The sequence below is a fragment of the Castor canadensis genome, chromosome 15 (assembly GCF_047511655.1).
Source record: "Castor canadensis chromosome 15, mCasCan1.hap1v2, whole genome shotgun sequence".
Classification (NCBI taxonomy): domain Eukaryota; kingdom Metazoa; phylum Chordata; class Mammalia; order Rodentia; family Castoridae; genus Castor; species Castor canadensis.
The window spans coordinates 76,188,927-76,201,314 of NC_133400.1; the positions used below are offsets into that span (position 1 = coordinate 76,188,927).

Sequence of the window (12,388 nt, forward strand, 5' to 3'; positions counted from 1 at the left end):
GAGGACATGAGCCTCTGACATGAAACTCAGTGGCATGTTTAAAAGCTATTTGAGCAAAAAAGGTCACATTATGGTTTTTTCCTCACCAATTAGCACAGCTGCCTTGCTCCTGTACTAGCTGGAATCTGGTTAGGGTCTAGCTCATTATTTAATGACCACTTTCAAACAGGCAGCACCTTCATCCCTTCTCTTTTAGCAAAGCCCCTCTTGTCTAAACAGAGATTCATTGTTCTAAAAACAAAACTCAAACAGAATCTTATTAAGTCCTTTGACATGCCTCAGCTGATAAAACTGAGGTGTTAGAAAACAAGGACAACAATTTCCCTGTATCCTGTATTCTTTATTGTAAAGAAAATTTTAAATTCTAACTGTGGTTGTACCGTTTAACTATGAACCTGAGATCTTCCCAAGGCTTTCCCCTAGCAAAGGCCATTGTTTCACTGCCCTCCTGCTCCATCTTTTGACCTCTAATTTTATTAAAATGTATAAGGTAGGAGTGACATTTCTTTTAGATAACTGTGATCATTTAAGAGTATCATACAAAGCACTGTGCACTCCCAGGACACTGAAGTTACGCTCTTCCTCTTTCACCTGTGGGGGAACATCCTCCTATTGGACTTGTCTTTTGGGTAGCTTTCTCTCTCTTTCATGGGTGCATTTCTTTTATTCACTTACTTTAATCTTTGTCTATTTATATATATTTCCAACTTTTTCCAGTTTCAGATTTGTTAAGCCTCTCAAAAATGTTCTCTTCCTTCCTTTTCACCCTCTATTTGGACAAAAAGTTCACAACATGTGGCCATCTTATTACCTGTTAGCTCAGGCACCTCATCTACTCATTTCTTTTAGCTTTATCTTCATTTAAGAATAAACATTTAATAGAAAATATTGCTATTGGCTGTTTGTGGAAGAACTTTATTGTGCAGTAGAAAAGACTTTTTGGTTTTCTAAGAATTGTATGACATTCCAAATAGAGCCTGAAATGAGTGACGCTTTAGTCACCTTCCAGAGATCTCTGGTCAATAAATCTCACCAATGTGAAATCAAAGTTAAGTCACACTTCTGTGTTTGGTTGTAGCCTTGGGCTAAGGAAAGCATTTGTTTTATGGCTTAAATGTTATGAAATAAAAAACCCTCAAACTCAACACTCTTGGGTTGGAAACTCCTGCACTTTACCGTCATCCAACTACTACCCATGCTAATGAAGTCTGACCACTAGTTTAATAAAAGGACACAGTGTCTGTCTTGTTCTATTTTATAAGAAGTCCTTGTTTGTTGCAGAGTTAGCCTGACATCTTACTTTTGCAAAACACTTTGAAGTCTGTATTTCACAGAAGTCTTATATGGAGAATAGCTGTCTTTCAACCAAGTTCTTAATTACCTGAATTTCCTTTTGCTTATTTTCCTGAGTTTCAAAAGAGCCTTCCTGTAGCATAACAACAGCAAAGCAAACTTCATGTCCCTTTTCAAATCAGCATTTGTTTTTACTAAATTGGTTTTTCTGGACTATCAGGTATTTCTGGACTATCAGGTATGTTTCCCATAATCCTAGTAAGAGCTTCCTAAAAACCATTTTTTGCACTGGGTATAAGGTAGATAACAAGGCTTTATAACCCCAAAGGAACTTTCTGTTAAGTAATTCAGTCAGAGAAGGAAATGAGAATAATCAGGACAAGCATGACAAAACTGTAAGGGACTCCAAATGCCCCTTCCTCCACCCCACATCTCTTCAGGACAAACACATGCCTTTCTTGTCTTGCTGCATTGACAGTAGCTACTGGATCTGTTGGAAGGGCAGATCTGAGCAACTGAATACATAAATATGCACATTTTGAGAGCCCAAGTTTAACTGGAATGGCTATGTATAAACATGACTGGAAGGTTGAGATAGCATCCTTTTCTTTTTTTTCCCCTTTATTGTGCTGAGTTGGGGCACATTGTGGCATTTACGAAAGTTCTTACAGTGTATCAAAATATCATACTTGAATTCATCCCCTCCACCATTCTCCTTTATCACCTCTCCCCCCATTTTGCTGTTTACATACATGGGTACCTCCCACTGGTCCCAACACTCCCGCCCCCGCAGGCAGGACCTGTTCCACCTTCCTGTTCTCTGATTTTGTAGGAGAAAAAAAAAAAAAAAAAGAAAGAAAATTGACATTTTATTTGTTTAAGATAGCTACACAGGGAGTTTCCTTGTGACATTTCCATGTATATATGTATCATAACCCAAATTGTTCAGCCCCTTGAGATAGCATACTTTTCATGTCCCAAATATTTTAAGGTTGTTATGCTTAATTATAAACATTAAAATGTAAGATTCATAGTTAAATGGCATAACAATAGGTTAGAACTTAAATTTTTTGTTGAAGTAAATTTATATTTAATCATTAAAATTTACACATAGGTTCAAATAAGAATGAGTGGAGAAATGACTAGCTTCAATGGCACAAAACAAGTTCAGGACTACCAGTTTGGGATGCCTTTCAAAATCATTGATTTATGCATTTAATTTGAAATGCCTAAGTGTCCAGAGCCATCTCCTTAACTGGGTAAAAGACCAGTTGCCCAGGGCCATCATGGCTGCAGAAGGGCAATTGTCTTTTCACTCTTCTTATGCCTGGCATGCCTTGAACTTAGCAGACAGTCATAATTAGTGTTACTGGTTACGGAGACCATGTAACTGGTTATGGAGACTGTGTAACAGGCAGTGAGCTATGCTTTATATTAACATAAATATTTGCTGAGAGTTGCAGGAGTGAACAAGTGAATGGCAGTGCTTCCAGCTTCCAACACACAGAAACGCCTCCTCTTCAGCTTAGAGTGGAGCTTAAGTATTTATGGGAATTTCATTATCTTTTCTTCATGGGTGGGTTTTGATAATATCCTCGATGTTAAACATTTAAATTTTGTTGATAATCTTCAAGGCTGCTGTTTTCTGGAGTGTTTCATGTTTAATGATGGCTTAGTAACTTTAATAACAGACTCTAAGTAAAGATCTTTGTGATTTCTCTTTGATGTCACATTTGGAACATTAAATAAAATTTGTTAACAACATCATAATATAAATCCACTCAAGAACTATTAAAAAGCAGCCCCATTCAACCTAATAATGTTATCATCTGGAGAGCACATTAAGGTTTTACAATTTTCTGATGATTAAACTTCTTTAAAGTATTGATGACCTCATGTATCACTAGAATGAATTGCCATTAAAAAAATCATTTATGACACCCAAGAATTATATCTGTTTATTCTTATTATAAAAAACTGTCTTGAATAAATCAACCCACTATAATTATATACTCAATCCGATTAAACAAAAATGGCAAGCTATTATGGATTTAATAGCATGAGTGTTATACAACTTTTAAGTAATGAATTATATAATTATTCAAAATATAATGAAGGCCACACCTTTGTTTATAGCTTATGCTTCTGGCTATAGATTCTTTTTTTTTTTGATGCTGCTGTCTTTATTTATTTATTTTATTATTCATATGTGCATACAAAGCTTGGGTCATTTCTCCCCCCTGCCCCCACCCCCTCCCTTACCACCACTCCGCCCCCTCCCTCTACCCCCTACCCCCTCAATACCTAGCAGAAACTATTTTGCCTTTATTTCTAATTTTGTTGTAGAGAGAGTATAAGCAATAATAGGAAGGAACAAGGGGTTTTGCTGGTTGAGATAAGGATAGCTATACAGGGCATTGACTCACATTGATTTCCTGTGCGTTTGTGTTACCTTCTAGGTTAATTCTTCTTGATCTAACCTTTTCTCTAGTTCCTGGTCCCCTTTTCCTATTGGCCTCAGTTGCTTTTAAGGTATCTGCTTTAGTTTCTCTGCGTTAAGGGCAACAAATGCTAGCTAATTTTTTAGGTGTCTCACCTATCCTCACCCCTCCCTTGTGTGCTCTCGCTTTTATCATGTGCTCAAAGTCCAATCCCATTGTTGTGATTGCCCTTGATCTAATGTCCACATATGAGGGAGAACATACGATTTTTGGTCTTTTGGGCCAGGCTAACCTCACTCAGAATGATGTTCGCCGATTCCATCCATTTACCAGCGAATGATAACATTTCGTTCTTCTTCATGGCTGCATAAAATTCCATTGTGTATAGATACCACATTTTCTTAATCCATTCGTCAGTGCTGGGGCATCTTGGCTGTTTCCATAACTTGCTATTGTGAATAGTGCCGCAATAAACATGGGTGTGCAGGTGCCTCTGGAGTAACCTGTGTCACAGTCTTTTGGGTATATCCCCAAGAGTGGTATTGCTGGATCAAATGGTAGATCAATGTCTAGCTTTTTAAGTAGCCTCCAAATTTTTTTCCAGAGTGGTTGTACTAGTTTACATTCCCACCAACAGTGTAAGAGGGTTCTGTTTTCCCCGCATCCTCGCCCACACCTGTTGTTGGTGGTGTTGTTGATGATGGCTATTCTAACAGGGGTGAGGTGGAATCTTAGTGTGGTTTTGATTTGCATTTCCTTTATTGCTAGAGATGGTGAGCATTTTTTCATTTGTTTTTTGCTGGCTGTAGATTCTTAAGCATACAAAGAAACATACACAAAAGCATATTATGTCTTGAATTTGTGGGTTTTTTTCTTATCTAGCTTCTGTAGAAATTAAAGTTCAAGCAGAAATTATGTCTTTTGAATGTCCTATTAGTGGTGAGAGTAGCATGAACTGACTGAATATTATTTCACTCAGTTCTAAACATAGAAGGATGATGTTTATCAAATTCTTTAAGTGGTTTGGTTTCTTAGGCTTTTGTTAAAAAATCAACTGACTAACTTAGGCTTGACTATAGTCAAAAAGTGTGATTCATATTTCTAAATAAATTTTTCTCTAATGGGAATAGGCTTTTTATTAACTCCTGAGCAAACATTGCTAAACATATGTTCTGCTTGCCATCTTTGTTAAGGTAGCACTCATCTGTCCATCTCTAAATACCCATCATGTGAGAAGCTCCTTGTGAGAACAGTGAAACTCTGCCATTTGTTGGGCAATCCAATTACATTCTCTTAACATTCCCATTTTTAGTTTGGAAAATGTCTAAAAGAATTACATGGTCACATAAAAACATTGTATGAAGGCACTATGGGAAAGTTTTGTTTTGTTGTATTGTTTTGTGATGTTTTAATATAGTATCTATAATAGAATGATAAAACTATTAAAAATACAATTAACTGCATGCTAAACTGATTTTTTCCATATATCCTTAATTCCTGGGATTTGGATTAATCTAGAGATTGCTTGCAATGCTGCTACTCAAATTTGACATGACACTAAAGTTTTTTTCATTTCAGAAGCTTCTAGCAGAGCATGAAGTCACTTTGAGAGATGGGGAGGAATATTTGGAGACTAATTTTAAGGCATCTCTGTGTGTGTTCCTGTGCAGCACCTGTTCTTCCTGGAGCTTACCAGCAGAGCCATTCTCAAGGCTATGGCTATATGCACCAGACCAGTATGTCATCCATGAGGTCAATGCAGCATTCACCAAATCTAGTAAGCGTCTGTTTGAGATGTTCCTTCAAGCTAGTGGTGTAGCTCAGTGGTAGAGAGCACTTGCCTAGCATGTGCAAAGCCCCTGAGTTCAATCCCCACCAATAGAAAGAGGAAAGGGAAGGGGAAGGGAGGGGAGGGAAGGGGAGGGGAGGAAGGAAGGAAAATGTTCCTTCTTGTCTGGTCTTCTCATTTCACTGCAAAATATAAATGACATGGAATACAGTTGAATTGAATATTGATTATTTTTGTATCCAAATAAATGATGATACGTTGCATTCATATAGCTCTTTCAAAGAAAGTAAAACACAGAGGAAGAGAGTTGAGAGAGGAAGGCATTAATAAGAATTACATAAAACAATGTAACATACAAGATATCTACTAGTATGATGTACTAATTGTTACCTTATGATTGGTATTAGCCAGTTATGATCTTCATTTAGGCCTAAAAAGCTACAGATTTGATGGTCATATTACTAAGATAATCTTGATGTTTGTCACAATGGCCACAGAAACCTAAATGACACAGCCATAATAGCTAGTAGAGAGAATTTTGAATGTTCCTAACACAAAGACTTGACATATATCTGAGGTGATAGATATGCCAGTTACCCTGATCTGATATACATTGTATACAAGTATTGAAATGCCACATTGTACCTCATAAAGGTGTACAATTACTATGTGCCAATTAGAATATATTAATAAAATGTCTTAATCTCCCTATTGGAAATCTTGAAAAAGTGATTTATTCATTCAATGTCAAGTTTGGAAGCAGTGCTATGATCATCTAGTCACACTTGACATCTCATGCTGAAATTGTTTCCCCCAGCTCTGTTACAGCCCCTTGACCTTTATTAAATGCTTAGAAACAGGTGGGTCTTCTAAGGTATAAGGCAACCTTAATTGCTCTAAGTTTCTTTGTGTCCCAGCCAGTTTCCTTAGTTTATAAATAATCCTGACTTCCAGATTTAGTGGTTGCAAATATGAACTAAGCTCTTAGCCCCAAACAAAAACAAAGGTAGGAAAATTCAATTTAAAAATTTCCTTATCATAACAAGATTTTATTTATATGTACCTCAACATTCAGAACATTTATGAGTAACTTTAATTACTGTGATAAGAAAACTATAAAGTAAGTATATTATGATTTTTTTTCTTTTATTTGTTTTACATATTTTTAAGGGAAAACAAAAATTCTTTGTACCTGTTTAGGAAAAGTTCAGTTTCTCTACCAGATGGAACCAGTGACAGAGCCAGTGGGATTTGGACATGTCTGCTGTTATAGCAGGCTTTGTTCTCTGAAGAATATGAATCGGAGGAGAATCTACCTAGCCTAAGATTTCTAGGATTACCTGAAGCAGGAGAGTTGCCTTTACTATTTCAAAGATTAGTTTCTGGCAGGCTAGCTATTGAATTTATTGTGTTTTATAACTATTCTGTTGTATTGTCCTTTTATCTTTGTTCTGAGCCCCCAGTATTATGTCTTTTCTACATTAATAACTTGAGAACAACACAGTTAGATGCTAGGTTTTGGATTACAGATTTTCAAATGTAGACGTGCTTGCAAATATCCCCAAATTATTTTATCTGTGTGTTGGTTTGTTGGGAACTAGAATCCATGCTTGTGACTATTTTGCTATTCATTGTCTAATTCCTTCTTTCTTTCCCAGAGGACCTACCGAGCCATGTACGACTACAGTGCCCAGGATGAAGATGAGGTCTCTTTCCGAGATGGTGACTACATTGTCAATGTGCAGCCCATCGACGATGGCTGGATGTACGGCACAGTGCAGAGAACAGGGAGAACGGGCATGCTCCCAGCAAATTACATTGAGTTTGTGAATTAATTCTTTCTCCTTGCCCTTTGAGCTTTATTCTAATGTATTCTACATCCTATCTTTTTAAAAGCTAGAAGATACTTTTAAGACAACTTGGCAGTTATTTTACAGTAATGTATCCCTCCTTTGACAATTAGACACACAGGTACCAGGAAGAGGGAATGACTTCTGGGCTGAAAACAGCAGCATTTTCAGTAATTCCTGTAAACAAAATCTTTGGGTCTGGAGACCTGGTGCTGCTAATTGTGTTTGTGGTTTCCTTTGGTTGGCTATTGAACCCTTCTGGGAAATGTATTTTTGTAGACTTTAATAGAAGTGTTGATTATCCCTTAAATGTAACAAGTGTATGACACTTCTTAGCTGTCACTATGAATCACTAGAGGCCAATTCTCTTAACTCAGAACACAGCCAATAATTTAAAAACTATTGAGCTTTTGAGTCATTAGGCAGTTTCCAACTCAGGTGAAAATTGTCTGATATAACACATGTAAACAGTGGCAGGATGAGTCTGGTTAAAATTATTTTGACTGCTGCCTTAGGGACAGATTAGGAAATTTCCTTGTTCCCTAGGCCAAACTGGGGTCTACTTATTTCTCATTTGTATCTAGGTGTCTCTTACTCTTCACTTACATTCTATGGACCCAAGTATATGCCAGGTTCCACAGAACGTCAGGACCAAATAACTTCACAGCTACTCTGCAAAGGGCAAAGTTTAATGACATCTGTATCATTTTCCCTAGTAGCTTTTACCCTGTTGCATGTCACGTGGGTTCGAGCTTCTGAACATAGGCAGCTGCTTTGCCCTTTCCTGTTATGATGCCAACAGCGTGGCTGATACCTACAAACCCTTTCCTCTAGTTACCAGCTCATCAGAAAAACCTATTTTGAAAAGTTGCTTGAGATTTTCCTGCTGTATTGCACTCTAGTTTTGAAGGATTTACACCTTAGGAAATACACATATACTCTAGTAAATAAGTGATTTAGGTATTTACTGAACAGCTTTCATTAACTTAATGCTGCTGTTGATTAAAAAGTGAAGACAATTTAACAGGACCCAGTGAAGAAAAGGGAGACAGAGTGTACTAGGCAATACCTCAGCAGACAAATGTTGGCTCTTCATAAAGATGATCTGGTGTCTTACTTTGGAAAATGCTGTTCAGATCCTGGAATGGAATTTAGCCACTCAGACTAGTTAATGAAAAGATTTCAAAACTTTTCACTCCCTAGTTTTTACTTTTGAAATCATCTTTAGGGGGTGAGGTAAAAATGTCATCAGACATTATTCAGTTCAGACTGCTCAAGAAAAAGGAAGTTGGCATCATGTTTTGAGTGACTTTGGTTTCACAGCCACACACCAGCCCTTGCTGGTGCCTTGTGAAATTTTACCCCCAGTCTGCAGATAAGGTTTCCCAGATATGTCCACTGGCAACTTCTGTTTTTGTAATTGTGCCCTTGTGTGACTTGCAACAGGGTAGCATTCATGTAGGATCTGACTCTACAGTGATAAAAGCAGTTACAAAAATGTAACAAAACCTGTGGCCTTTGGGGATATTTACCTTATATGATATCTTCAAGAAAATTAACAAAATATCCTGTAAAACATCTTTGATTGAAATGGTTACTAGTCCAAAAGTCAAAGGTGGGTTCATTTACATCTTTGAAAAGTTAGCATGTACTTTCAAAAGACTGTAGGCTAACCCAACAAAATAAGCTTGATCCCACTAAGCACATCTATATGACACAGACACAGAACTGAAAAGAGAAAAATTCAGGCAAATAACTAGAGTGTTTTTGGAAAGAGTTTCACAGATCACTGAATAACCAGCTGAACTGGTTTTCTATCATTTAAATGACCAGTCATGATTAAATTGATTAAACTCCATATTTGTCTTGATGTCTTGCACACAAACCTACAAAGACAAGTTAGACTTGCAATAATTTTGCAAACATTTGTGCATCAAAAACAAGGGCGATAAGCCTGCTGAGTTCTATTTTGTCTTTATGTTTCCCCAGGCAGACTGTTTTATTTGTATGTGTGTGTGGATTGTATAAAAAGAGTAGTTGTGGATTAAAATTTCAGACTAAACGTAGGGCACTTTGATAAATAGCAAACTTTGATAAATAGCACATGAATAGGGAAATTCAAAGAAAACAGACTGGAAAAATGCTTGTAATCAGGAAAGATATCATACAGTTGCAGCTTCATATTGCATGGTTTTCTCAGCTACTGATTTCAAAATCAGATTCACTGAATGGAAAAGTTAACACATAGTTGGGGAATAAGTGAACTAAAATTTTAAGCTTCATATAACGCAAAGCAAGATGTTTCTGAGTCAAGCCTTTCAGAATTAAGATCTGATCAGAATCCAACTAAGGGGCAGTTGTTTTCAATGAAGACTGAGACAGAACAAGACATTGCATGCTCTTGAGGGTGTAATTTGATAGTGCTGGCATTGTTACTAACACACATCAGGACATTAACCATCATAGCAGAATAGAAAACATAGATGCTTCATACCAAAGTGCTACTTTTTTAAGCATCATTTTAAAAAACTACATTCTTGAACACCTTTGCCACTTTCTACCTGCCTCTTTCCCACCTTTAATTTGGCATCTGATATCTCATACAAAACACTGACAGCTAAGGAAGAGTTTAAAACCAAACGTTTTAGAAACCAAGTTAAAGAGGCCCATGTAAATGTTAAGCACAGAGCGCGTGCACCTGTTTCCTAAGTTTGATGTGTTCTCATGCCTGACAAAGCACAAGGAGCAGTTTGACACACTTAAAAGGTTCTGAACACAAAATTGTGTGTGGATCACATTTCTCTCAAGCAAAGTAGAGCAACAGAATATATTGGCTTTGTTGTAAGCTTTTGTAGTGAAAGTTTTTACTAATTGTTTTCTGGAAAGCTTTCTATGTCTAATCTATGGCAAAATGAATTCTCACGCCTTTTTCTCATTGTTTACACATCTGTAGCAGTGTGGCCAAGTTTGAAATATTTATCTGGTTGTGGGCTCTCCATGGAGGCCCTGCAGTTTACCATGCTCCCAGCCTCCATAGACTACACAGGAATTTGTAAGCACAATTTTCATAAGCACCGTGTAATGAATATGGATGAGATGAGGCCTGCCTCTCTCTTGCCACTAGATATAATGCTTGAAGATGAAGAGGTGCAGTTTTACGACTGCCTTTCTTTCCTGATCCTCTCTGTGCTGAGGTTTACAGAGCTCTGAGAATTAGGAAAAAAGACTTTTCCAAATAGAAGAGTAGAAATTCAAGAGATGCACCTCATCTTCAGATTCATCTATCTCTAATGGAATGTTTTCAATGAAAAGAGAAAGAAAATGGGTGTGATCTTTAAGAATACATCCCTCTATAAAATGGATAGAGTTATACCAAAATTATACTACAGATACATACAAAATAGGTGCCTTTTGATTACCCTCGTTGATCATTATGGTCTTGGAAAGAAAACCAAGCAAGCAAGTCTCTGCCTATCATAGTGATATGTTATTATAAATGATTGGTATTTTTGTGGTAGGGAGGGGGAATGTCCCTGACAGATATTATAGGTGGTAGCTGATTGTATTTTCCCTGTAAAGGTTAGGACTTTAGAAAATGCTAACTTCTTCCATCTATTTCGGAAAAGTTCTTTGTGGATTTATATATAATTGAGATGTATAAGCATTAACTTTAGGTTTGGGATTTAAAGTACCTATTGTAAGATAGAATAATTGTGTTATGAGGTTGAATTCACTACATAAAATGAACTTCACTTTGTAAGTTATGTTTTAGATGTTTGCTTCTCATAATCTGAAAGTGGCTAGATTGTGGTTATTTTGGGTAACATGACATGAGAATTATAAAGCTTTAGTCAAGTAGCAAGCTGTGTAAACTAACTTAAGGATGCTAACATGAGAGTCTTTTTCTGAAGTGTTCCATACCCATTAGAACCCTTTCCAGGCAACTAACTGCCAACTATTGGTGATCCAGAAAGTTAAGACGTTGGATGGTGCTTCTGTGGCCATCATTCCAGGACGCTTACTGTTCTAGAAACCACAAGCCTGGAAGGATACTTGAGCAAATTTCTTCCCGAGTTGTCTATCTGACTTCAGGATATTCATGACAACTCCATATGCTTTTTGTGTTTGGTATATGGTATCCAGTTTGCATAGTATATGCTCCATTGTAATCTAGTTGCTGATAAGAATGATTTAGTTTAAAGGAAAAAGAGAAATATGCATCGCAATCTCATTCTTTTGTGTCCATACAATGAATGTCTGAGCATTTTGGAAGCTTCACCAAGGATGTAGCGGGCATGATATGTGTTGAACTGTGGATCTTTGACCTATGATAAAAAGTGCAAATCCGAATCATTGCGCAGTTCGGCTTCTGTTTTGCTTCACCGTATGTGGCATTGCGGTTGATTAATCTGTAAAACTGTACTAACTTTGAGAGCGTAACACTTTTGAAGGAAACATTTAATGGTTTTCAAGTGAATGGGACTTACAGAATGATACAATGTTGTTAATATAATTTGGCTTTTGTTATGCAAATTGTTAACACCAGCTATTAAAATATATTTTAGTAGAAATGCATTAATTCATGTTTTTTTCCTCTACACTGTGAATCTTTCAGCCTTGGACTAGAGAAGCATCACGTGCCCAATGGACTAACCTATGCAAACGAGTTCACATTTCAGTGGCTGTCTCAGTAAATGTATGATGACACTATTTCTCCTGTATCATGTACAATGGCATTGAAGTAACACATGAAAACTGGCATCCCACATGTGTCGTACACTCAAAAACCCTTCAAGGCTACCATAATCAGCACTCATACAAAAGCAAATGGCTGACTTACCTACTGAAACTACTTGAACCATGTCAGAATGGGAGTGACAAATGGGTGTGTCGGCTGTGGCATTTATGTGGTCTGTGCAAGTATTCACCATGATAGAACCACGTTCTCACATACACTCTCTTCAGGGTCTCAATATTCTGTGCTGCTTTCTGTATTTGTAAAACATTATAATGAG

At 37.0% G+C, this 12,388-nt stretch overlaps 1 protein-coding gene across 2 annotated transcripts in view; it reads left to right on the forward strand.

Moving 5' to 3' along the window:
* The window catches only part of Nebl (nebulette), a 342,415-nt gene extending 330,467 nt beyond the window's left edge, over positions 1-11,948 (forward strand). For both annotated transcript variants that reach the window (XM_074056553.1, XM_074056554.1), the window contains 2 exons: positions 5,405-5,511; positions 7,182-11,948. In XM_074056553.1, coding sequence (XP_073912654.1) covers positions 5,405-5,511; positions 7,182-7,358 — 284 coding nt within the window. In that variant the 3' untranslated portion in view covers positions 7,359-11,948. The remainder of the gene's footprint in view (positions 1-5,404; positions 5,512-7,181) is intronic.
* Positions 11,949-12,388: the final 440 nt, after the last annotated feature.